Consider the following 27242-nt stretch of genomic DNA (forward strand, 5'->3'; position numbering starts at 1 on the left):
GCAGGGTGGGCAGGGGCTGGGATGGAATTGCCAGAGCAGCTGGGGCTGCCCCTGGATCCCTGGCAGTGCCCAAGGCCAGCTTGGACACTGGGGCTGGAGCAGCCTGGCACAGTGGAAGGTGTCCCTGCCATGGCAGGGCTGGAATGGGATGATCCCTCCCTACCCAAACCATTATTGGATTCTCTGGTTTAAGATCACTGAGACAAAGAACAGGCTGAAGAGGACCTGAGGCTGATTCCAGCATGGGCCAGGTTCTTTAGCTGTGCTGACTCCTCAACATCTTGCAAAGGCTTCAATGGCCAGGGAAGCTTTTGTCACCCAAGGAGGGGAGATCCCTGTCCTGCTGTCTTTCCAGACAGGCCACCAAGACCAGGGAGGGTCAATGCCAGAGGATGTTGTGGAGCACACATTAATGAACCTCCACACAGAGCCCGACTCACAGCACACAAAGCTGGCAGGAGCTCAGTGATTCCTGCAGAGCCTTCCCAGCCCTGTCAGCCAGCACTAACTGATAACCAGCAGGATGGAGTGCAGATGAGTGCTATTAAACCACAGCTAAACTCAGCCTCAGCTTGCTTTCTCCATTAATTTTCCTCTGAAACATGAAGTTTAAGTCTGTCTCTTGGGCTCATTTATGTTTGTCTTGTTTTGTATTCATAGTTGTGGATATTCACACAGCCCTAGGTAATTGGGTTTGTATTTTCAGCATTTACAATGCTCATCAGGAAGTTTAAATGTTTGCACTTTCCCTCTTCAGGCAGCATAATGGACACCCAGAGTACAAGCAGTGTTTGTTGTCATTAGTAATGCCAATAAATAGAAAACCCTTTTTTTCTTGTTGTTATTTACACTTTTACTTACCTTAAATATCCATAAATTAACTTACATGAGGTGGAGTCATTTTTAATAGGAACTTGAAAAATTTGCTTTGTGTCACTTTGGTGGAGGAGGATGAGAAATAAATGTAGTGCTTGATGCCTGTTTTAAAAAGATCCATGAGTAAATTGTTTGTGGGGTTAAATAATGTTTTATTTGCAGTCTGTATCAGTTTTTTCCTGTATATACTTTAGTAGTGTATTTACTGGAGCTAACTCCTTCAAAATTAACATTTTGTTTTGTGTTTTTCATCTCATGGAGTGGGGCAGAAAAGAGGGAACTGTGCATTCAGTAGTGCCAGGCAAGGGATGCACTGTGATCATCTGGCCAGGTTGTGTTTGTGCACACATATCTATTTAATTTTGGGGAGTTATTTAATGAAAAAAAATCTCATGGACTGCTGAGAAAGAACTCTTAATTTTCCTTCCAGTGTAATATCTTCTTTCTTTAGTTCTTGTTACATGAATCCTGCTATTTTATTATCCAGGCACCTCAAGTTCCCTGCTGTCTCTCAGTGGAGCCAGGGAAGAATCCTTGGGGAGCAAGGGACCAGTGGCCATCTCCCCCCACACCTCCTTGGTCTGCAGGTTTTCTCAGAAAAGGCTCTTCAGAAAAGCTTCAGACCACCAACAGCAAAGGTTTCTGGCATGAGCGGCATGACAAAAAGGGGAGGTGTTATTCTGGCATCCTTTTTGTCTCACAGAACCAAAAAGGCTGAGGTAGCTGGTTGCAGGTTGGTGGGAGAAAAGGAAGGATGGTAACTGAGAAGTCACTGGTGGCAGCCTAGTGGTGATCTTTGCACCCAGGTGACATCTGAAAATCAGCAGTAAAAAGGGGCAGATCACTGCCTGAACTCTGTGTTAGTGTTAGTAATTCAATCATGAGTCCCAGGGTGCTTGAAGAGCCTGAGATCTCACTCCCCAAGCCCTGAGACTGAGTGGTGATCTCAGTTTTCACAGGCAGCAAGAAGCTGGAAGTGATGTCCTCACCTTTGTAACTGCAGAGCAAACTATGAATATTAGCAGAGTGCCCCCCAAGGGCTCACAAACCAGGTGGATAAAAAGGAGGAATTTAGAATCACAGAATAGAAACCCACAAGGGTGAAGTCCAGCTCTTCCCCCTGCACAGAACATCTACAAGGGCCACACTATGGGTCTTCAAATGAGCAAACACTGATTTTTAGGGCAGCATGTGACTGCTGGAGCTCAGCAGATCCCTCTTCCAGCAGCCAGGGAGGGTGGGAGCCTGCAGACAACCACCCACCCTCCCAGAGCTGGGGAACTCCCATCCCTTTTCTCCCTCCCTTCTCCTCTGCCGACAGGACCACGCGTTTCTGGCCGTCAGCAGCAGATCTGGCAGGAGCACAGCCCACCCACGCTGAGCTCCCTGCCCCGAGCCTGGCTCAGGATTCCCCCACTCCCTGATCCTTGGCCCCCACACTCGCAGCCATGGCCAGCTGGCCCAGCCTCCCCTTCAGCTTCCATCAGCCCCTGGGCTCACACGGAGCCTCCTGGCCGGCCCAGGGCTGGGGGTTGTCCCCACAGTGGCAGGGAGGAGGTGCTGGGCTGCACCCCTGCTCCTTTCCGTGCCACGGGGCCAGCATGGCAGGGTGGGGTCACACAGTGGGCTGCTGTCCTTTCACAGAGCCACCGAGGCTGGAAAAGCCCTCCCAGCCCAAAGAGCCCAAGATGTGCCCAGTGCCCACCTTGTCACTGAGTGCCACATCCAGGTGCTCCTTGGACACCTCCAGAGATGGGGAGTCCAACACCTCCCTGGGCAGCCCCTTCCATTGCTTGAATTTGGACCCTTATGCACCTTGTCCACCCAAAGTGACCCCTGGAGAAGGCGGATTTACTCAGAATTCTGCTTTTGGAGGGTGCCCTGAGCCTGTGCACTGCTGGAGGAAGGCAGGAGTGTGGCAGCCTCATGGCTGGGGAGCCTCATCTCAGGTGGGATGTGTCCCTTCAGGAGTTTCAGCCCTTCCCACACTTCCTGATGGATGTGGTAGCTACAAGCACTGCCTCACTCACAAGACTCAACTCCAGATAGCTCAGGGAAGGAATTGGCGCTGGCAGGAATGCTTGGCAGTGAGGATAGAGGGTCACTGTCCCTCCCTCTGGTGTCTGTCTGGCCTCCAGACAGACATGATGGCACTGAGGGACCTGATGGGCCCTGCTGCCCTCAACCATAACCCCAGTGCTGCCATGAAAAGGGTGGGAAGCCCTTCCCACAGCTCCAGAGTGGGGTTTCCACCAGGAAGAGTTGCCATGAGAGGCAGGGAAGTGGCTGGTGGGCATGATGTCCCTGGACTAGAGGTTGTGCCCAGATTTCCTGGCTCCTGGTCCCGCAGGGACTTGGCTGGGTACCTGGGGAAGGAAAGGAGGATCACAGCGGGTCAGCAGGGCCTGGCTTTCGGTCGCTTCTCTCAATTTTTGCTGCACTCAGCAGATGTCACCCTCTGCATGTCTACTGAGACCCCACAGACCTAGGCTGTGCTGCCCACCCTGCCCTCTCCTCTGTTCCCAATTTTTGGTAGTTCGTGTTTCTGCTCAGCTGCTCTGGGAGGGTCTCCCAGGGAGAGGTTCCCCTGTCCTCTTGTCATTTGCTGGCAACATCTGTCCCCATGGATCTTCACTTTCAGTGACAACAGTGATGTGCCTAAAAACAAATGGAACAGAACAGAATCATTAGGTTGGAAGAGACCTTTAAGATCATCGAGTCCAGTCCAGCCCCAACACCTCAACTCAACCCTGGCACCCAGTGCCACAACCAGGCTTTGTTAAACACACCCAGGGATGGGGACTGCATCACCTGCCATTCCAGTACTTTACCACTCCTTCTGTAAAAAACCTTTTCCTGACATCCAGCCTAATTTTTCCTTGATGCATGAGGCTGTTCACCTCCCTGTGAGATGGACAAGCCCTGTGGTGTGTGCCCTGAGGCCTGGCTGCCCTGACCTTTCTCTGCTTTGCAGGAAGCGTTATCGGTGGTGAGCGAAGACCAGTCCCTGTTCGAGTGTGCCTACGGATCACCCCACCTCGCCAAGACAGAGATGACGGCCTCCTCCTCCAGTGAATATGGGCAGACGTCCAAGATGAGCCCCCGTGTCCCCCAGCAGGACTGGTTGTCACAGCCCCCGGCCAGAGTCACCATCAAGATGGAGTGTAACCCCAACCAGGTTAACGGGTCAAGGTAATGAGGCTGGGGCTGGCTCAAGAACAGGGATTTTTGTGATGGGCGTGGCTCAGTTGTCTAAATCTGTGTATTTAGCACCATTTTAGGTGTCTCAGGATATCCCATCTGGCCACTGCTGCCATCCCTGGAGGCTCCAGGTTGCCCTGCCTTGACCTGCCAGCCATGATCAGGTGTTACAGAGGGTCTCAAATGGTGCTACAGGCACAGACCTCTCGTGAGCTTGTGCAATAGCTTTCCTCTGGCTGCAGATAATTTTTGGATGTGAATTTGCTTTACACACCAGGTGAAAGAGCACATATTAAAGTTAATAAAACAGGGATTTGCCTAGCCTGGAGCAGCACCATTGATCCATCAAAGGGTGTGGTGTGTGTGATCTAACACTCCATGGAAGTTGGCAAATCCAGCAATTTGGGCAGCTGTCCTTGCTCCAAAGATAACCAAACAGGGAAACACTGGAAGTAAAATCTTGTCGTGGCAGAGGGAGTGAACTATTGATCTTTCCTTTTGTAGTTAGTGTAAACATAATGCCAAAGAGTGGAGCTGGATTTAAGAACTCATGCTGAAAAAACAACATAAATATGGAGGCAGGCAGGGGAGTAGAAAGGAACAGAAAAGTAAATAACTCAACAGGCAGTAGCCACAGAGTGTCTGTGTATTGACTGTTGTCTCGGGACATTTTTTGGGGAATGTCACTATAAAGCAGACTTGTATCAATTAGTCTGCAAAGATGTTGCAGTGGATTTTTGGATATTGACTGGTGCCTTCCTCAAGCTTAGGAGCACCCTGTGGGACATCTGAAAAAACACAATGAAGATTTTTCTTTTAAGGAAGCTATCCAAACAAGTGCTTTCCTGTTTAAAATGTCTGACTGTCAAAACAATTTTCCTTTGGTGTTGCTGAAGGGCAAAGGTCCAGAAGAGTCAGTTGCTGACAATTGTTGGTGATGTACCAGTGGAGCCTGTGCTTCACATCTCCCTGTCACAACCACCTGTGTTTTAATCTCAGGGTCAGTTGTTCAGGAAAACCTCAGCCCTGGGCTCTGTGGTTGCTGTTCACACTTGCTGTGCTGGTGTGATGAGCACCACAACCAGGGCAAAGTGGTCTGCCAGCTTATCACACCCCCTCTGTTCTGTGGTGAGGATGGAAGTTGTGCTGAAGTCAAATCAGGATTTCCAGTGAGCAGTCAAAGATTTGAGATACGTAGAAATAAATGGTGAGCTGAAGTTACCAAGAATTAGAGGAAGTTTTCTTGTAAGGCTGCTTATTCAGAAGTTCAGGTGTCTTTAATCTATTCCAGTGTCTTCTTTTATTTTTTTTTCCTAAGCAAGTGCACAGGTATAATCATAAATGGTGTATTGATTCAAAATCAGTCTTAGCTGCTTCCTAAAATTGCCTCTGACTTATTTGTGCTGGCATTTCTGTAAGAGAACTGATCACAGTTTCCCTCAGTGTAAACTCCGTAAAGTGCACTAGAGTAGATAATCAGAGTTAATTGTTGGTGAGAGGTTTAGGTTGGATTTTAGGGAAAGGTTCTTCCCCCAGAGGCTGCTGGCACTGCCCAGGCTCACCAGGGAATGGGCACAGCCCCGAGGCTGCCAGAGCTCCAGGAGCCTTTGGCCAGGGATGCCCAGGGTGGGATTTTGGGAGCTCTGAGCAGGGTCAGGGGTGGCACTGGATGATCCCTCTGGATTCTTTCCAACTCAGGATATTCCATGATTCTATATTTTCACCTAGTTTTTGCTATTTTCTATTAGTATGTGCATGCACTGAAGCACTCAGGGTGATGCTGTGGCTCCCTGCACCATCAATACCAGGAGGTGGCTGCAGTTTCAGCTGCCAAAATTCCCTTTTGTGGATAGAGGTGCCTGCATTTCCTTCAGAGCTGTCTGCCCTATCCCCATGAAATGCTTGTGCTTGTGGGGAGGGACCCTTCATCAGGAACTGGAGGGACAGCACACAGGGAATGGCTCCCAGTGCCAGAGGGCAGGGCTGGATGGGATCTTGGGAAGGAGGAATTGTTCCCTGGCAGGGTGGGCAGGGGCTGGGATAGAATTCTCAGAGCAGCTGTGGCTGCCCCTGGATCCCTGGCAGTGCCCAAGGCCAGGTTGGACACTGGGGCTGGGAGCAGCCTGGAACAGTGGAAGGAGTTTGTTTATTAATCTTGAGGTTTTTTACAGCCTTCCCTATTGAAAGATCAGTGCAAAGTTCCTAGATGAAGATAGCAAGGAAAATTTATACTTCAATATATTACCTAAGGCATGACTAGCTGAAAAAGGGAAAAAAACCAACAAAAAAAATCACAAGCTACCAAAAAAAAAAATTAGCAGAAGAGCAAAAAAAAATTGCATGCTCATACTATACACAAAAATAATTTTAAAAATTATTGTCATTAAAAAACACTGTTTATTTAATCAGAGAAGTTTTATTTTATAGGCCCTCTTTACTCAGGCCTCAAAAAATAGATCTTAATACTACACTTTTAATGGAAAACTAATGCTGCCAATCAACAAAAATAAATATGGCGTGGCGTTTCTAAATCTCACATACATGTATGTAATATGTCGTGTTATTACACCCTGGGAATTGAAATGGGGTACTCCTGCCAGTTTTAGGGAAAACAAAGTGTGAATCAGATAGTGCTACCCTGTCTTTCTGAGTTACTTTGCATTTTCTTTTCTGCAGAAGCCTTCTCTCTTCTTTTGCAATCCATAAACTCATTTCCTTAAATGACATTATTAAATGATAATATTTCCTCACTTCTTAAAATGCTTTGTATGTTCAGTATTACCACAAGCAGTTCCTGGAGTCCTTGGAGCTGCATTTCATTTTTTATTAAAACTGTACCTGCTGTGTTTAGACCCATTCTAAAATCTGAGTTTTCCCAGAGGAGTCTAAAATACAACCCTACATTGCAAAGCCGTGCAAGTGCTGCCCTGAGGATCTCCAGGTATCCTCTGTCCTCTCACGTGGGCACCTGGATCTGAATAATTCAGGATGCAAAGCAGGGAATGAGATCCCACAACGTGGTGGCCAGGGAGAAGTTAACACATTGCAGTTTTTTGCTGCCCAGCTCTCCCTGTGTCAGAGCTTCCTGGCCATATATTTTGTGCTTTGGAGGAGGGTTTAAAATTTTGGGAGCATATTGAACCCCTCAGACATCCCCAGTAAAGCACCCACTCAGAGAAGGGATGTGCCCCCTCTGCTAGGACTTTCCCCAGACATACTTTGGCTGTGATTGCCCTACATTAAGTTCCAAAAGTTAACAGTCTCAGAGCTGGCATTCCTGTGAATACCAGAGAAATGCCATTAGAATGAAATTAAAGGGTTATTTTCAGTGTGCTGCACAGAGATTAGCTACCCACTTTTCTTTAACAATAACAGTATTTTTCAAGATAAACCCTGCAGCCCAGCACCACAAAATACAGTCTGGGGGCTTGCCTTAAATTAAATAAAGCAAGAAAAGTTTAAATTAAAGCTGTCGTTTACCTGGCTGTTGTTGCATATAGAATACAGGTTGTCACAGGTGGTATCAAATTGAGTTTCTCTAAGTACATTAATTCTGTTCCTTCCAGGTACATAAATCTAATGAGACCTTTTGTGCTACACTGCAGTCAATTTTTCACCTGAATGTAACATTCCTGTTTGCTGCTATTTATTGCTCCTGGGTCAGGAAAAAGATTCACCCTGTAGTATAAATCTGAAGGTTGCATATGCCACACTGGTGCTTTGCTGTTTATTGTTCTTCATGTAGTCCATCAAATTAGGCATGAGCAATCCTACCACAATGACTGCAATTCATGTCATGCATTTAGGGAGAAATTCACTCTGTGGAAGTGCTCTCATGAGGCTCTGGGTACTGCTTAAACAACATTTATAAATCCATGGATTTCCCAGTGGTCTTGGAGCACACTCACCCACCGGGCTTTGCCGTGCCCATGGGTGGGACTACACAAAGGTAGCTTGGAATAATGACATTTACTGTAGGTAATCCATCTTTTTCAGGCAGGCTGAAGTGGAACACACAGTCTTATTCAGACCACAGATAAATTTCTCTTGCCATGAGCAGCGTGATGATTTCATTGAAGAAGTATTTTGAAAGTTAACTGCAGTGAAAGCACAGCAGAAGCGTTCCAACATCAGCTTGGCTGATAGAGAAGTTTTAAAGAAATGCCAGAAATAATTAGTTGTCCTTAGGATTTAATCATGTGCAAAATGTTGATTTAAGTGCTACCAGTTGTTGCTTGAAAACCATTTGAGAATGAAATTATCACTTAATACATCTTTTGTGCTGGCTCTTTTGGGAAACACCATTTTTCTTTGCATGTAACTGCCTGAATTTTCATCAAAGAGCCTCTGTACTCTCCAGGTTCAGAATGTCTAACACACTGGAGGACTTTTCAGAGTCCAGGGTGAACTTGAGTTTCTTTACTGTTTTTTTTTTATCTTTCCCTTGATGTAAAGTTTCCTAAGGAGTAGATTCTTTGTGCTATACAAGCCAGCAGATTGGAATGGGGAGCCCTTGAGGTACCTTGTACTGTCAAGATGTGTGACAGCTGCTGTGCCCAGGCACTGGGGAGGGAGAATTCATCCGTGTGGAGCTCTGTATTCCCACAGATCCATCCTGCTCCCAGGATCCAGGCTGGCAGGCTTTAAGCTGTAGGAGGCATCTCTGCATCATGGTGTGATACTGGTGGATCTAATTAGAGCATTTAAGCAGCTCCACACAATCACTGAATCATTGAATTGTGGAATTGTTGGGGTTGGAAGGCACCTCTGGAGATCATCCCTGTTGCCAAGGCAAGGTCACCTTGAGCAGGAGACACAGGAACACATCAAGATGTGTTTGGAATGTCCCTATAGAGAGAGACTCCTTGTTCTCCCTGGGCAGCAGTTCCAGTGCTCTGCCACCCACAAAATAAAGAAATTCTTCCACCCTGTTGAGGCGGAACTTCTTGTGGTTCCGTTTACGGCCATTGCTGCTCATCCCGTCACTGGAAATTCTGGCCCCATCCTCTTGGCCCCACCTGGTGAGTGTCCAGCACTTGGAGGGTCAGGGCTGATGTGCATCCACCCCCCTGACATCACTTGTTTGCCCAAGGGAAACAATCACTTGTTTTTCCAGCCCTGGAGCACAACCCCGCGGCAGGAGCGCGGTGCCACGTCCCTTCCACATCTGGTGGCACACCGCTGGCACCCAGCCTGGCATTCCTGGGAAACCTCAGCTCAGACTAAACAATAAGCCTGGCCCAAAGCCCCCAGCAGGCCATGGGATTCTGTCTCCAGTGCTGCCATGATGATTTTTGTCGCCCTGTTTTTCTAAGTTGTTCTAAGCCTTCTGATTTTACATTCTTGTAATGAACTTTCTCACAGACTTTATGCAAATAATTGCTTTGCATTCTTCTCTAGAAGAAGAGAAATTTGATGGACTGTTGGTTTGTCCAGTGTCATTGGAGAGGTGGCACTGTCATCTTCCAATCCAGTGTCACTTTTGAAAATCTATAAATATTGGAGTCAGAATTAAACTTTCCCTCTTCTTAACCTTGGGGATTCCAGTGTCCACATCATTCTATTTCGTGTCCTAGAGTGACAGATTTTTGTTACCTTTTAGTCTACCTTATATATGTTCTCAATACTCTTAACATACATACTTGTAATTCTTTAAACCTAACATTTTAGCATAATCCTAATAATCTACTAAAACAAAAAACAAGCATCCTAAAAACCTTACAATTAAACACCAAAAGACCTTATGCTGTCTTAAAAAACCAAAGCCACCTCTAAAGCGTATCATATAAATTAAAATTAAGCCTATCTAAAAAAAACCACTTTAAAATATAAAAATGTCACACTATCCATTTAAGCCTCTCATTAAAACATCTTTGTTAAATATGCTAATTTACAAAATATATACAATTGTATATGCAGTCTATGATATATATAAATTTCAGCATATTCCACCTTAACGAATTATAACATCATAAAAATCCTTGTTAAATACTAAAATAAAAACCCTTTATCTCGTAACTCTTAGTGGTAAAACCAAAGAAAAGGCATCACCAGCAGAGTGAGTCCCTACTGCAGCTCAGGGCAGAGCTGGGAGAGGAGTCCTAAGAGGATGATTCTCCTTATTGTAGCTGTCTGTGTAAAATATTATTAATTTGGGATAAGAAGACATTGATTATCTCAGACTGATAATCCTTTTTTCCCACTGACTGGGTGGTTGGTGGAGTGGCTGCCTACCAAGCTGGAAAAATGGCAAAGTCGGGATGTGTGACTGCTTCAAGAAGCTCCTCTTTGCTCTGAAAATCCACCAGCTTAACACGAGCACTTTCGTGTGTGTGGGGGAATGGTTTGGCTCTGTTCTTGAGGCCAACATGTTGCCAAGGGGAAAAACAAACTCAGCTCACTAATACTACAACTATTTTGGTTTTTTGGAAGCTTTTTTGGGGGGTGCTGGGCTGGCAGGTGCTAAATAAGAAGCTTTCCAGTCCGGGATAATGGGCTCATTCATAATTATCACTGCTACATTTGGGACTGACCACTGAATTCCCAGCAACCAAAGGCTTTCAGATGGGCAATGAAATATAAAAAAAATCTTCAAATAATGACATAGGACCCCACAAGAGTTGTGATCACTGTCATTATTTGAATATTGCCATCCTTGCTTTTTGATTTCCTGTTTACTGTGTCCAGGACACTTAGAGCTGGTGGTGAGTTTTCTCCTCTGCCCTGTCATTAGTGGGTGTTTCATTTTGATCTGGGCAGCATTAGTGGGGTTGTTCAGTATTTAAAGTTCAGGAATAGCTCTTTCAGACAAAACAGAAGGTAAGGAAAAGTGGCTAATCATGAGCTTTAGCATTTTGCACCCTCAGAGCCCCTTAGTGCTAATCATGAAAATCAGCAGACATTCCACAGACATGGGGGATTATGGTTTCCATACAAGATGTCATTTCTGTTTATGCCTGGCATGCTCTATTTTCCTTACTTTCTGTATGGTCCCTGCCCACAAAAGAAGGCACGTGTGGTTTGGGAAGGGCCCCATCTCCTGGTATTTCATATTTCACAAAACCACAAATACAACAGCCTTAAAAGCTCTTGAAATGAAATACAATTTGAGAAATGTAATCCATTACCATCATAATAGAATTTCTATAAAAATAATAAAAGAAAAACAAGAGAAAATAGGTCCTGAAAGTTATAGGCCAACTGGGAAGTCGTTGTGGCTTTGGCCTAGCTATCACCATGTCAAACCTCAGCCTTGTCCCAGGCAGCAATCTAATTGTAAATTATGTATATACAGAACATCATTTCTTAGCTTTGGCTTTTCGTGACCCCCTTCCCTGCTTTCCCTTTCTTCACTCCAACCTGACACGTAAGAAATATTGAAGTGTTTGCACTAATGGAGAAATGACAACGTGCAGTCAAACTTAAACCAGCTGTTTCCCCACACTGGGAGCACAAAGAGCCAGGCATGGAATATTTATAGCTTGACTGGCCTCTAGTGAGCCAGACTCTGACTGCCTGCATTTGCCACCATGGCCTTGAGGCTGGAAGCAGCTGTGGGTTGCAGGATAGCTGGGGAAAGCTAAGGGGAAGAAAATAAAAAAGAAAATTAAAAGATTGAATTAGAGTTATTGTTTGATTGGAGATGAGTGGTTGCTGTGTGCACAGCTCAGGAAAGAAGCACCTTCTGTTGTGTTTGGAAAAAGCTCTGTCACAGGAGAAAGGAGCCAGAGGTGGCTCCAGGTGACATCTCTGGGAGACCCTGGGCCAGCCCCACATAACCCTGAGCACCCACCAAGCCCAGGGCACCCCATACAGCGGTGTTTTCCCTAGGTTTGGATGCTCTTTTTGCAGGGGGATGCCCCATTCCAGCCTCTCCATGGCCTGCTGGGGCTGCTGGACCATGCAAAGCCCAACATGGAGCAGAGCAGTGCCATGACTGAGTGGCCATGAGGGGACTGCACTTTTCTTTTCTTTTTTTTTTGTCTTTTTTTTTTTGTCTCTTTTTTTTGTCTTCTTAGAACTGCTTTTGGCACCTTATAGCAAAGATTAGCAGATTGTCAACATGGTTTCAGCAGCAGTTTAAGCAGCTTTAGCCAGGGGTGTGTTTCTGAGGGACTTCCCTGCCTTCCACAGACCTGGCAGCTTGTTCCCACCCAGGCCATCCCTTCTCCAGCTATTACTACCCATTTATTTACTTCTCTGTGTACAGCTCCCAGCCCAGGTCACTGAGCAGTTGGGCAAGAGCCTGTGGGAGCAGATCTTTCAACCAGTGTGAGTTTTCTGGCATTTTCATGCCTCTGTTGTGCTGGAGTTCTCTGTGGGAAATTTTGCTCTCACGAGAAGTCTTGGAAGGGAATCCAGAGGAGGCTCCAGGATGGGCAGAGGGATGGAGCAGCTCTGCTGGCAGGAAAGGCTGGCACAGCTGGCATTGTTCACCTGCACAGGAGAAGCTTTGGGCTGAGCTCAGGGTGGCCTTGCAGGGCCTGCAGGAGCTGACAAGAAAGATGGAAAGAGAATATTCACAAGGGCAGAGTGCAACAGGACAAGGGGGATGAGAGAAAGGGAAAGAGAGTAGGATTAGATGAAATATTAGGAAGAAAGTCTTTACTATGAGGGTGGGCAGGCTGTGGCACAGGGTGCCCAGAGCAGCTGGGGCTGCCCCTGGATCCCTGGCAGTGCCCAAGGCCAGGTTGGACACTGGGGCTGGAGCAGCCTGGCGCAGTGGAAGGTGTCCCTGCCATGGCAGGGGTGGCACTGAGTGATCTTCAAGTTCCCTTCCAACCCAAACCATTCTGGGATTCTGTGGTTCTCTGAGTGCTGAGGCCTCCAAAACCACCCTGGAAGTGCTTTTCAGAGTCCTAACACAGGCTCCTTCTCACCTGGGAGCCTCTGGCTGTCCCCATTGCCTTTCAAACTAATAAATTTTGGGAAAGTTTCAGGTTTTTTCTTCATGAGCCACTTTTCCAGTGACAAACTCCTTGGGGAGGAAGCAGTGACCAAATTCACCACAACCTGAGTGGCTGCAGTGAATGAGGATGAGGCTGAGCAAGCTTTGCAATGCCCTCAGTATGAGCTGACCTGGTAGCAGCCTCTCTAATCCAAGCTGTGCTTGCTAAATAAACTTGAGAAGACGTGTAGATATTGGGAGTATACATTTTTTCTCATTTATTTCCCTCTGAAACTTAGAAATATTGAACAGAGGCATTTATATTAAGGGAATGACACATGTAGGGTTTTGCTGATTCCTAATCTGAATTGCTCTGACACCTTGCATTTCAGCACAACACAGGTGTTTTATGTCACCTGGGGAAAATAGTAGCATAGGGAAAAGGAAAAAAAGTGCTTCATACACTTATTTATGAACTTACGTCTGCTTTCATCAGAGTCAATGACTGGCAAAACTCCAGTCAGCTTCAGTAGGAATGGGTGATAAATTTAACTATCAAATCAGCTTGATTTTAAGTAACCCTGCTTTAAGGTGAGGCTTTCAGGTCTAAGGAGAAAATACTTTCTCAGCAGACATTTCTCATCTCAAGACTGGACAAAGTGTTCTTGGGTACCATGACTGTGTGTAGTCTTACCTCTTTTTATTTTTAATTTTTTTTCTATTTTGTAAATTCCAGGTGTAACACAGTATATTTACAAAGGGCAAAAATAACAGGCAGCCGTGAAGAAAAACATCTCTGGTTTTATTTCAGACCTGGAGCTGGGGATGAATCACTGCAGAGCTGCACCCTTCATTCTGGGTACACTTTCCAAAAGCTGCTTTTCCACCCTGCTCCCCCGGTGGTACAGAAATAAAGCAGACTCACAGAAAGTCCTAAAAAAACCCCTTTGTAGACAGTCACTCTCTTGTTGTTCTGGGCACTAGAAACACCATTTTCTAGCGTCTGCTTGCATTTTCAGTTTTGCTTTCTGTGCTGTAGAAGTTTGTTCCAGGCAGTTGAGTTAAGCCCTGGCTCAGTGGTTTAGGGCACACACTCAATTTGAAGTACCAGAGCAGTCCTGTTAAATCCCGTGGAGTTGATTCCATGCCTGAAATTAAGCGTGGCCTTAGGAGATTTGATGGATGGGGGATTTGCTTGTCCACCCAGTGAGCTAAAGGGACAAAACTCTTGACCATCTGCTTCTGGATTTTAATGAAAAGTTATGACTTATTTATGATCTTCTTCCCCACCCCTGTGTGTTTATATTCAGATCAGAAAACCATCTCAGAAGCCCTGTCAGATTGCCAAAAGCTCTGTGCTACTGGATCTTCCACATCATTTACTGCTCAGTGTTTACAAGAGTGTTTTTAATGCACCACTGCTTGTAGAAGTGCTGTAGGCTGCTACTGATTGATTTTTCACTTTGGAGTCCCTTTAGCCCAAGTTTCTTTCCCCAGAAAAAAAACCAACAAATTAAATAACTGTGCCAGTTTAAGTAAAGGATGTTGCTAGCTCTCTGTTTCCTAAAAATTCAGTGAATGGGCCAAATAGTTCTTTGTAACAGAATTGCTTTTGGGAGTGGGGGTCCACATCTGCACAGGTATAAGGGCAGGTGGTGGAGGATGTTTCCAAATGTCCATAATTTAAAGTGCAGGCTCACTCATTTATGCCACTTGTATTTGTGGAAGGGAAGCAGGAAAAGGCAACATTTCACTGACAAGGAATCATCACAAAAGCTCTCCTTCGGATTTTATGTCTGAAACAAAAAGCAGCTTTGTTGTGCTCTGCTCTGTTTGGACAGAAATGGGCTGCATCCCAGGGTTATATTTAGTGGTGTGTGGTAGGAGAGCAAAACTAAACCTGAGAAAATATTGCCCAAGTGCTCTGGCTGTGAGAGGAAGGGCTAAATTCACCATCACAGTGGCAGGTGCTGACTGTGTTTTCCCTCATGGTTGTTTTTCAGTCCTGGGGCTGACAGAGCAGTTGCAGGGCTTTTACACAAGGCAGATTTCATAGGGGGTGTCTTTAGAGGCATCCTGGAAAAAGGGTGTGGAGCCAACATTTTCCAGGCAGCACTGAAGGCCCTCTTCCTTCTCCTAAAGGTGATGTTGCCAACCATTGAATGATCTCTGTGATATATTTTGGTTTTTAACTGAAAGTCAGCAGCAGTTGATTTTTTTTCCTTAACAGCTACATTTACCCAGAAGGGTAAAATTAGTAGAAACATTGCATAGAAAAATAATGCTATACTTAATATTTTCTTCTAGTATTTAAGATGTACACTAATTTTTCAGCTTTCCAAGTGCTGGTTCTTTTTTTTAAAACACTCATGTGAGAGTTATAACTGGATTAGTTCCTGAACCATGACAGTGCTGAGCAGTCAACACAACTGAGTCAGAGGGCTTTGAAGGGGCTCCAAGAAAGCTGGAGAGGGACTTTGGAAAGGGCCTGGAGTGAGTGGATAAGGGGAATGGCCTTAAACTGCCAGAGGGCAGGGTTAGATGGGATCTTGGGAATGAGGAATTGTTCCCTGGCAGGGTGGGCAGGGCTGGGATGGAATTGCCAGAGCAGCTGTGGCTGCCCCTGGATCCCTGGCAGTGCCCAAGGCCAGGTTGGACACTGGGGCTGGAGCAGCCTGGGACAGTGGGAGCTGTCCCTGCCATGGCAGGGCTGGCACTGGGTGATCTTTAAATTCTCTTCCCACACAACCCATTCTGAAATTCCATGATTCCATGAATCTGTGACCTGCCTCTTGTTTAGTGAGACCACAGCACAATTCAGGAGTTAAATGGCAGACTAAAGGAAAGCTTGTTAGTAATGAGGTATTGCTGAAGAAACCAAACCCCAGCTAACACCCTTCTTCCCTTGCCAAACAAACTCTTTACATTTAAAGGTATTCCCCATGGCTGAGTTCTTTATTTTGATTTTTGTAACAATTTTTCTCCCTCTGATGAAACACGTTGTAGACATTAAATTAAGGGACAAATATGTCTGTGTCTGCCAGAAAGAAAACTGTGATGCAATTAAAATGCCATTAGGGAACCCCCTGTGGGATGTTAAACCTAAAGACTCTATTCAGAAAGCAAAGCCAAAATTAAAGAGGTGTCTGGTTGCAGATCCTCTGCAGATTTCCCTGTCTTGACTACAGTACCATGGAGACTGAGCTAGTCAGGAGCTGAAAGGTTTTTCCAGTCGTGCGTGTGGTATTTTGAATCATGGCTTTGGCAAATACTCCCTTTTTTTGGTGAGCCTGACGTAGAAATGTGAATATATTGCATGACATGAAGTGCAACTGAGTGTGGAACAACGATGGCAGTGGAGGTGGGCAGCTCTCCAAGCCTTGGACTGCTTGGACAATGGCAACTAAGAATAGTTCTCCCCCCCCCCCCCCCCCCAGAAATATGCAATAAGTGCATTTCTGTGTTTCTCAGTTGTCTCTGAGATGTTTGGAGAGGGAAATGCAGCTCCTTGAAGCCACCAGGCTAAACAAGCTCATGACCAAGCCTCCATTCCATGTCTGGAATTAAATTATTAGCATTTATAATTTATGGAGAGATATGAGAGCCTGATCCTTTGGTAGCAGAAATAAATCTATGGTCCATTTAACCTGGTTGGTGTTTTTAGACAACTGAAGGAATCTGCAGAGTCACTGGGTGGGGGGTACTGGGTTTTCCAGGTGCTCAAATCCCAGTTTTCTATTTCATTCCAGGTGATTCTCTGCCAGTGATATTAATAAAGACTGGAATAATAATGGAAGCACACCTTTCTTGTCTACCTAGGAATTCTCCAGATGACTGCAGCGTGGCAAAAGGAGGGAAGATGGTCAGCAGCTCAGACAGTGTTGGGATGAACTATGGAAACTACATGGAGGAGAAGCACGTTCCACCCCCAAACATGACGACCAACGAACGAAGAGTCATTGTGCCAGCAGGTTAGACCCTCTACACCAAAACTGCAAGCGAAAAAAACTGCATTTCCCTCAAGCCCACTAAGATTGTTTGAGAGGGTTTGGAGAAGAGTGGTGATCAGGAGGAAAAGAGCAGTAGTTTTTAGGGGTTGTTGAGAGAATGAGCTGAGGAGGATCAGTGAGGACACCTCCTCAATCTGTTCTTCCCATTTCAGCAGCAGAATGGGCTGATTAGAGGCACTCAGATCTTATCTGACTCCTGTAGCTCCTTCTTGGAGGATTTCACCCTAAAATGAGCAAAAGGAAGAAGCACCTCCATTTCTTATCCCTTGGACAAGCTGGGTGCGAGGTTTGTGGGAGAGAGAGAAAGGATCCCTGTAGCACAGGTTATCTTTGAAAATACCAAAAAGTAGCTTCTGTGGGATTAAACAGGGCATGAAGAGCCTTTATATGAGTTATCCCCTGAGTCTGGGCAGCATAAAACATTTTAATAAGCAAACTGACAACTCCACTGCAATGTAAGAGCACAATTGAGAAATTCTTGGTCAGCCTTGGCAGGCTTGGCTGTGGGATTCAACAGTTGATGGGACAAGAAGGCTGCTGCCTTCTGCAAAATATTCTGCAAAGGCTGCTGCCTTCTTGCCACTTCTGTCTGCCTTGTCCTCCAAACAAATCTGGAATATTTTGCAGAATAATCAGTGTGCCTGTTTCCAAGTCACAGCATCGTGGCGTCTGTGGGTGTTCCTGAACCACAGGATGTGCACAGGGTAAACTCAACACCTGCATTCAGGAGGGAATGTTTTGCTGCTGGTTCCTCTCCAGCAGAGAGGTGCTTGTGTGAAATATTTCTGCCTCTGCCATGTTGCTTAATATTATTACAGTTTTTCAGTTGCTTAGACATGCAAGAGTACTGACTGTGGCCAATTTTGCAAGCTGTGATTATTTCAGTTATTTGTCAAGAAAGGTGTGGACAAATCTGTTGCAGTGTCCTCTGCAATGGTATTGTCAATTCTCTTCTGGAGACAGGAGAGTGATGCTCTGAATAAAAAATGTCCTGCCAACACTGAAACACAGAGCTTTTGAATGTTCTGCTAAAATATTTCTCTCCCTGGCGTTTGGCACTTTTTAAAAAAAGACCTTTAGTAATTCTTAGCATGGTTAGCTCAGCAAGGGATTTTTTTATTTAGTGTATTCCTGGTTGAGTTGGGTTTGAATGACTATCAAGGAGCAAGATGGTCACAGTCTTGCCATTTTGAAGTCACTTGAAGAAATTAATGGGCAAAAATCAGTTGTTTTTGATTATTACATAGGCAGTGTGCAGGTTATGTAGTAAAGTTAGAAGTCACATTTCCAGCTGTGGTAACTTTCTGTTTATCATAATTAAGGTGTGTTTAAAAATTACAGACATAATGAAAATATTTTGGTAAATTTCCTGGTGTTTGGTTGTTTACTTCAGAGCAAACTGAAGGTCTCAGAGTTCTTTGCTGTCGGTGTGGACAATCTCATCCAGAGATTTACAATCTCAACCTAAGATTTACTACCAGACTTGCATCCCTCTATATTCCTGCTTATTTCATATCAGATGGAGACATTATTTTAAGTGGTTTTTGGTGGAATTCAGGAAGTCTCCACCTCTTTCAAACCAGCCTGAACAACAGTGAAAACAGAGGGAATGGCACTGAAGTTAAGCCATAGAGAAGCTATTTAGGCTGCCATTCGTATCCCAGATTTTCATGGGATGAACAGCCAGTTGACTTCCACGTGCTCCATTCTCAGCCTTGAGGATATCACAAAATCACAAAGTCATTAAGATGATAAGGAATAAAGTCTTGAAGAATTTTTCCCCTTGGCTTTAATCTTTTCTCTGCAAAAAGTATAAATTCTTTGTGTATGAGCTGAGGGACCTTTGTGTTGGTTCCTTACTCAAGAACAAGGAAAAACAGAATGGGAGAGAAATAGAAAATAAGGTGTTTAGATGGAGAATTTTTAAAAAGCTTAAATTAAAATTAAGGATTCATTAAAAAACATTTTGCTAGAAATCTCAACTGTTTGGGGCTCTTTTTCCCCAGATGGTTTTGCCAATACTTCAGGTGTTCAGTACAAACCACACAGGCTTAGCAATGTACAACACAGCAGTCTGGGAAAAAAATGAAGAATGTTTTAATATTCTAATATTATTAACTAGAGACCCACTCTAGTCTGTGAAATAGCTGCCCAAATCTGTGAGTGCCTATTTAGCCTGTACCCAAGAAAGATTCTTTTAGACAGGAGTGGAGATTTCACTTGAAAAAAGATAAGGATTGAACAGAGAGTTTTGAAACTTGTTCAGCTCTAGCATGCAGTGCTGTCAGTGGGCCAGAAGCTCTGTTAGAAAGAGCTAAAAACAATGGCTTAAAAGGCCTAAAAACAATGAGGCAGAAAAGCTGAGTAGGAGAAGGAGCTCACTCACAGATTTCACAGAATCACTGGGTTGGAAGAGATCTTCAAGACCATCGAGTCCAACCCAGCCCCAACAGCTCAACTGAGCCCTGGCCCCCAGTGCCACATCCAGGCTTTGTTAAACACACCCAGGGATGGTGACTGCACCACCTCCCCGGGCAGCCACTCCAGAACTTTATCTCCCTTTCTGGAATAAACTTTTTCCTGATATCCAGCCTGTATTTCCCTTGGTGCAGCACAGGCTTTGCTGCTAGCACTCAGAGCTCTCAGCTCCCCACAGCTCTTCTCCCTTGCACTCAGCACACCAAATTAACTCCTCCAGCAGTCCATGAAGGGGATTGTTTTGCACGTGTCCAGAGCCTCAGAATTCCCCTTCCCTGCCTGATTTTGCCCCGTGTGTCCCTGCAGACCCCACGCTGTGGAGCACTGACCACGTGCGCCAGTGGCTGGAGTGGGCGGTGAAGGAGTACGGGCTGCCGGACGTGGACATCCTGCTCTTCCAGAACATCGACGGCAAGGAGCTCTGCAAAATGACCAAGGATGACTTCCAGAGGCTCACCCCCAGCTACAACGCAGACATCCTCCTGTCACACCTACACTACCTCAGAGAGAGTAAGCCCGCCCTCCGTGGTGCCTGCACTCAGTCCTTGATTTATCGCTGTGAATAATTGGGTTTTCCAAATGTCTGCTGCAAGTGTTGCTGTTCCTGAGAGCATAACAGGGAGGCCAGCCCAAGTCCTGTTGAGTTTGGTGGAAGGATTCCCATTAATTTCACTATGAAAGATTTTTCATTTCATCACAAAAGATTTTCATTAGTTTTCTCATGTTTATCAAAGAGAAGAAGTAGGGACTCTTTCTAAGTATCCATCTCAGAGAAAAATTGAGTTGAAGCATATTGAGCAGGAAGAAAAATCACATGGGGTTCAGTGCTGATGTTTTTTCTGGTCACATACTCATTTCTTTCCATTTTAACAAAACGAGAGTGCAAACATTGATTCATAAAGTGAATTCCAGGCATGATTCTAACGAATGGCAGGAGTTTGCTGTACTCTGGGTAGGATCAGGAAGATTCAACTGAATTGAATAAAAATTCTGTAAATACATGGAAAAAAAGGAACAGTCCCTGAAGTCCAAATGCAAATTAATTGTAGTGCATGGCTAGAATTTCAATGGGAAAAAAGGGACTAGGGATTACCTGGATTGAGGGCTTTCACCTAAACTTGAGGAAAATTTGCTTCAGTTTAAAGAAGTTAAAATGAACATGGTTTTTAGAGAAAAAACCACCAAGCATTGCAACACCAGTGCGGTGCAGTCTCCTCCACACGCACACTGTCAACAACCAGCCAGAAATTTTGTGCATTCATAACAACAAATTATGATATTGGATAAATGAATGCCCTAATTTACCCTGTAGCCCACACACCTCTCTCCAAACTGCAGGCTGTTGATAGATTCACATTCAGGCAATCCTGTCAGGGGAAAATATGGTTTAAAAGGATAATTCACTATTTTTTTTACATTTTGGTGTTGCTTTTTGTTTTGTTTTGTAGCTCCTCTTCCACATTTGACTTCAGATGATGTTGATAAGGCCTTACAAAACTCTCCACGGTTAATGCATGCTAGAAACACAGGTAATGCTGGCACTGCTCCCACTGCTGTAGGTCATCTTCTAAAAGCACAGGATTCCTTTCCATGGGCTGCTTGCTAAAAAAAATGGAAGTGGTAAATCAGGAGGGAGGCAAGAGAATCCCCTCCCTGCTGTCTGTGTGTTTTCTGCACAGACACACAGAGAAAAGGTGAGATCATGCAGGGCCAGGTGGTGCAAAAATGGTGCAAAAATTTCTGTGTCCTGCAAGAGAATGGGGTCCCTGACACAGGATAAAACTGCAGGTTTGGGGCCTTTTATCTGAGGATTTTTATGGTCCTTCTGTCCATTCTACTGTCAGATCTACTCCATGGATCCCTAGAAGCTTCTTGGAGCTCAGAAGTGCTTCGGGCTCTGGAGGATGGGGATGTCTCCCCTCCCATGAGCTAAATGTTGTGGGAATCAATAAAATTGCTCTTTAGGCAGTTAGCTCATCTCATTTTCTAGCTGCTGTGGGACTTGAGCTGGGAATTCCACTAAGTCTGATCTGAATTTAAAATTATGTTTGTTGATATTCACCCTTCTGTTAATTTGGCACAAAAATGTTTTGAGTTTAGGCAGGAGAATGACACATGCCTCATCTGTCTTTCAGGATGCAGCTTAAAGTATTTATGAAAATAATTCAGAATCTGTTTTAACCTGCTGTAACAGTTGTGCAGCAGAGGATGGCATGGAATTGTACAAATAATGTGGTTTATATCCCTACAAAAGATGTTTGGAATATTGCATGATCATGCCTGAGGGTGTTAGTTACCTACAGTGACCAGAAATAACAATTCTCTATGAGAAAGGAAAAAGATAATACAAAGGATAATGCAAAAGAAAAAGAAAACAAAACTTGGATAGCAATGTTTCTTTCATATTTTATTTCATTTTTCACTCTGAGTTTCATAGCAAAATTCAGTGGATTGGAAGATCTCTCCCTGACATTAGAGGTTTGCTACTGGTCATAGTGGCAAACAAAGTCCTGCTCTGGGCTCTAGGCCTGCTGCAAACCCCACCAAAGGCAACAAAAAAAATTCCATTTACTTTGATGTGGTTTGGATAAGATTTAAATCCTTTTTAAAAATAGATGAACTTGGTCTTTTCCATCTCTGGCTTTAGAGAGTCTCATTTGCCAAGCATCTTCCACTTGTGGATATCCAAGTGTTGTTCAGCAGTTCTGTGTGTTATCTTTTTCTCTATGTGTGCACTGACAATGATATTCTGAAATTCATTTCACCAAAATGAGATTATCTGTCATTGGAAAGTGTGAATAATGGTGTGCTGATCATCAGCATATGGGAAATCAGTTGTTCAATTTTCAGTGGGCCACAAAAGACTTTGAAAAAAGAGTTCTTGAAATCAGAAGTAATTGACTTTTTTGATGTTCCTGGAGAGGGTCATGAGAAGTCCATTGGTGCAGTCAGAGTAATTTCAATGCCTGAGAAAAGGGAGATTCCATTTCCTACATCAAGCTCAATATTTCTCTTTTTTTTTTTTTCACTCTGGGGAAGATTAATGAGATATCTGAGGGTCTGACCCAAAAGTCTCTGCTGAAAATATGAACCTTTCTGGGAATGCACTAATGAAGGCAAAAAGGTTTTATTTCAGGGGGTACAAAGCCACCTTCCCAGGTGGAGATGTTGTGGTAGAAGGGATTTCCTGAGCTTGACTGTCTCCTTCTTAAAACACATTTTGCACAGACTTTTATCCAGTAATTTGAGTGGAATTACATAGATGTAAAGACTATGAATTTTTATATCTAACAGTCCAAAGGCAGAAATTAGTTATTCAGATTCTTCACTCGTTCACTCTACAGGAGGGGAAAATACTGGTGGATTTAGGGACTGTGGGAATGAATCTTTAGGTGTTATGTCCTCTTCTTTCTCTTCAGGAGGTGCCACTTTTATTTTCCCAAACACATCAGTTTATCCAGAAGCAACACAAAGAATTGCAACCAGGCCAGGTATGAACAATGACCACTTTTTGTGTGCTGTGATCTTACTCATTTCATCTCTTGAAATATCTCTTTCTTTTTCCCTTTTCAAAATATAAGGCTCTATTTTGAACACACACATTATATACTTAAATCACATATATATGTGTCTATATAATTGGGTAGAGTGAAGTAATTAAATAGAGCAGTTTAATAAGTCAATTTCTTCCACAAAACTGCAAAATTCTGATAATTTACAGTATGCTCAGTATACCTGAGCTCTGTTCACTGGTTCTGTTGCACTGTCCCAGCACAGTCACCTGTCAATGCCCTTCACCTCTCTGTTTGTAACGCGAGGCTAAAATTCCCTTTTATTTGAAGTCTGTTGTGGAAAAATACTCTAAAGATGCTGGATATATGCTTCTACTGCTGTCTACATTTTATTTATGTTTGAGGCAAGCAGAACCCACAACAATTTGGTTATGAGTTTAAGAGTCTTAAGGAAAATCAAAACATAAGGAAGTTCTCAAGGTGCAAAAACCTATGAAAGTTTTGTGGATGTGCTGATTTGTGAAAGGCTGATGGGGATAATTAAAGGTGAGGACGTGGCTATGAAGGCAAAAATTTTATTTTTATCATCCTTCACCACAAAAAATGCTGGAAAAATGCCTAATCTGGACATTTGCTTTTCCAATAATGAGTGCAGAGTACTAAGGGACATCAAGAGAAGTTGCAGCAAATACTGAATTTAAAGGAAATCCAGGGGCAAAAATCCAAGTGCTCAGAAGGGACATGCACTGGAATTGGCTGAGCTCTGGTGAAAAGAGATATTGGCACATCAAAAAAGGGAGTTTGAACAAGAATTATTTTATTTGTGCTCTAGGGTAGAGAGCAGGAGGGTACACACAGATATTATTTTATATAGTCTTGTATACATGTATATATGCATGTCTGTAGATTTGGTAATTGATAATGAGAAAATAGAGAAAAGGAAACAACTACCAGGCCATTATATCAACAAATTCAACTTGTTTGGATCCTTGGAAATCAAACTCTGCTAGATTTGTTTATTTATATTAATGGCTAAAAAGGGAACTGCTGATCCAATTCATACATTTGGCTTTCATAAGGCATTCACCAAAACACCCCACAACTATTTACAATAGAAATTAAATCAGTGTATCATAAGAAACAAATTAAGAACTGGCTAATTATCCTGTCATCAGTAATGGACATCTTAAGTTATTTTGGGATTGTTCAGCCTGGGGAAGAGAAGCTTTGGGGTGATTGAATTGTGGCCTGAAGGAGCCCCAGGAACCTGGAGAGAGACAGTTCCCGAGGGCTGGAGGGTCAAGACACAGGGAATGGCTTCAAACTGAAAAATTACAGGTTTAAATCAGATATGAGGAAGAAATCCTTCCCTGTGAGGGTGGGCAGGGCTGGCACAGGGTGCCCAGAGCAGCTGTGGCTGCCCCTGGATCCCTGGCAGTGCCCAAGGCCAGGCTGGACACTGGGGCTGGAGCAGCCTGGCACAGTGGAAGGTGTCCCTGCCATGGCAGGGGTGGCTTTAAATTCCCTTCCAACCCAAACCATTCTGTGATTCCACAATTTTGTTGTTACTTAAACCCAGGGATTCCTAAACAGGATTCCTGTCCAGGTACCCACGAAGTTCATTAGGGAGAAACAACTTGGCAATCAGTGAACAACTGAAAACACAAGCTGATAAATGCAGCACAAGGCACAAGTTATTTGCATATCTTACTGATTCCAAATTAGCCCCCTTCACTCATGAAGGAACAACTTCACAGAGTTATCTTTATTTATGGCACAGTGACAGCCAAAGATGTGAACAAATGAAGAGCCAGGGTGGAGAATCCCGTGGGAAATGGGGCTGTGCCATTAAACACCCCAGCAGTGTGGCCTTGCATGGAAAGCTGTGTCAATCATCCCTTATCAAAAAGGCTCTTTGCAGAGTTTGGAGGTGCTTAGAAATGCCTGGGAAAGCCATGGGAGTATGGAAAAATCTTTGGAGCATGTTGAGAGATACAGAGGTTTGAAAATGTTCAAATCACAGTCTGGGGTTGAGGAAACTTGATATAATTATCAAAATAAAGAGAGTGACAGAGTGCCTGCTTAGTGTCAGTATAAGAAGAAGTGATATTCCAAATAAATTAAACATTTTCATGGAGCATTAAAGCAGACTGGGGCACCCAGGAGCTCCCAGGGACACTGGGGAATGTCAGCACAAATAGGGATGAGAAAACAAAGCAGAACTATGGGAACAATCACCAAACATAAGTCCAGAGGCCCCAAACTCTCAGTAATTCCCAGCAGAAATGAACATACAACATAAGACCAGAGGGACCTGGTGTCCTGCAGGAAAAGATGTTCCAAAGGAGAGGATTTCAGGCAAATGCTGGAATGAGTCTGTTTTCCACTGGACTCGAATCAAAATTGGGATTTTTTTTGTTCCCTGACCAGGTTTTTGATTTCCATATTTGTTTCATCCTATGTGTGATGGAAAAATAAAATATTAATTTTCTCTAGAGGAAAAGGTTCTAAACCACCTATCAAACGTGGTGAGCTCCTTCATTCCAGCATTTTTATCTAACTCACATTTAAAATGGCACTTAACAAAATGTTTTGTGTCAGCATCTTTCTGCATTCACACAATTACTTGGAATTGCACTTTGGTTTTAGGGTTCTTGTGTGCAGAACTAAATATTTTCTACAAAGAACTGTAGTGATTTTGGAAGTGTTGTTTTAATTTATCTTTTACAATTCAAAGTTGATGGATGTCTTCAAAGTCAGAATTTTTATTCAGAGAAAAAGGGGGTTTTTTTCCGAAATTCAGTTTTCTTTCAGGAAACTGTTTTGTTGGCTTATTCTGTGGTTTTCCTTTGAGTTAAATGTCACATTTCAACCAGACTGCAAAGAAGCTTTCCCATAACAAAGCATGTTCATGTGAGAGCAAAAGCAGACCCTGGGGACAGCCACTTGATGACATGAAAAAGGTCAAAAATGAGGAGTGGGGGGAATAAATAATGTTCAGTGGGAATCAGCCAAATCCTGGGGTGCAGTTCTGGAGAGAGTAATTAAGCACTGCCATTGTTAAGGCACTACAATAGAAAATGGGAAATGAGCAGGGGCTCCAGTGCAAGGGAGGATTTCTCCAGTCACCTTTACAAGAGAACACGAGGTTTCAGTGCCAATGAGGCTCTCAGGAGCTCTGGGACACCTGGCTGGGCTTTGTCTCACCAAACAGGAGCATTCCCATCAGGGATTTGTCCCAGATAAGGACATGTTGTGCTGATGTCTCATGGACAAGAACAGCTTATCTGCAGTAACAACGTGTTTACCAAGGCACGGGTGCTGAACCAAGCATGAAGCTGGAGCTTTGCTCTATTTCAAGAAAAGCTGATAATGTGATTTTTCTTCTCATGGAGAGGGCGTTGTCAAAAGATCATCTTGTGATGTGATGAGTTAAAAGGCAAGACATTTTTCTCACAGTACTGAATTTGTACCAAGGTGTGTTTCAAGTGCCACCAAGTAGAAGCACACACAGCATCTGCCAGGGCTCTCAGGGCACAGGTGTCTGATGGCTTGGAGATCCAAAAATGGGGGAGAGGAGAAAGGAGAAAAGGAGAGGAGGAGGAGAGGAGGAGGAGAGGAGAGGAGAGGAGAGGAGAGGAGAGGAGAGGAGAGGAGAGGAGAGGAGAGGAGAGGAGAGGAGAGGAGAGGAGAGGAGAGGAGAGGAGAGGAGAGGAGAGGAGAGGAGAGGAGAGGAGAGGAGAGGAGAGGAGAGGAGAGGAGAGGAGAGGAGAGGAGAGGAGAGGAGAGGAGAGGAGAGGAGAGGAGAGGAGAGGAGAGGAGAGGAGAGGAGAGGAGAGGAAGAGGAGAGGAGAGGAGAGGAGAGGAGAGGAGAAAGGAAGAAAGAAAGAAAAGAGGAGAAGGGAGTAAGGAGAAGGGAAAGGGGAGAAGGGAGTAAGGAGAAGGCAAAGAAAGAGAGAGAGGAGAGAAAGAAAGAGAAAGAGAAAGAGAAAGAGCAAGAAAGAAAGAGAGAAAGTAAGAAAGAGAGAAAGAAAGTGAGAGAGAAAGAGAGAGAAAAAGAGAGAAAAAGAAAGAGAAAGAAAGAAAGAAAGAAAGAAAGAAAGAAAGAAAGAAAGAAAGAAAGAAAGAAAGAAAGAAAGAAAGAAAGAAAGAAAGAAAGAAAGAAAGAAAGAAAGAAAGAAAGAAAGAAAGAAAGAAAGAAAGAAAGAAAGAAAGAAAGAAAGAGAAAGAAAGAAAGAAAGAAAGAAAGAGAAAGAAAGAAAGAAAGAAAGAAAGAAA

The 27242-nt window shown here is 44.1% G+C and overlaps 1 protein-coding gene across 18 annotated transcripts in view; it reads left to right on the plus strand.

Annotated features, from left to right (window-relative positions):
- ERG (ETS transcription factor ERG) overlaps positions 1-27242 on the plus strand; it is a 147346-nt gene that overhangs the window by 111660 nt on the left and 8444 nt on the right. For 15 of the 18 annotated variants that reach the window (XM_064406364.1, XM_064406353.1, XM_064406362.1 and 12 more), the window contains 5 exons: positions 3851-4068; positions 16784-16935; positions 19759-19962; positions 20901-20981; positions 22872-22943. In XM_064406364.1, coding sequence (XP_064262434.1) covers positions 3851-4068; positions 16784-16935; positions 19759-19962; positions 20901-20981; positions 22872-22943 — 727 coding nt within the window. Of the gene's footprint in view, positions 1-3850; positions 4069-8937; positions 9099-16783; positions 16936-19758; positions 19963-20900; positions 20982-22871; positions 22944-27242 lie in introns of those variants that run through there. The other 3 variants (XM_064406379.1, XM_064406430.1, XM_064406446.1) reach the window with 2 other exon arrangements.

The sequence above is a fragment of the Passer domesticus genome, chromosome 2, assembly GCF_036417665.1.
Source record: "Passer domesticus isolate bPasDom1 chromosome 2, bPasDom1.hap1, whole genome shotgun sequence".
Classification (NCBI taxonomy): Eukaryota; Metazoa; Chordata; class Aves; order Passeriformes; family Passeridae; genus Passer; species Passer domesticus.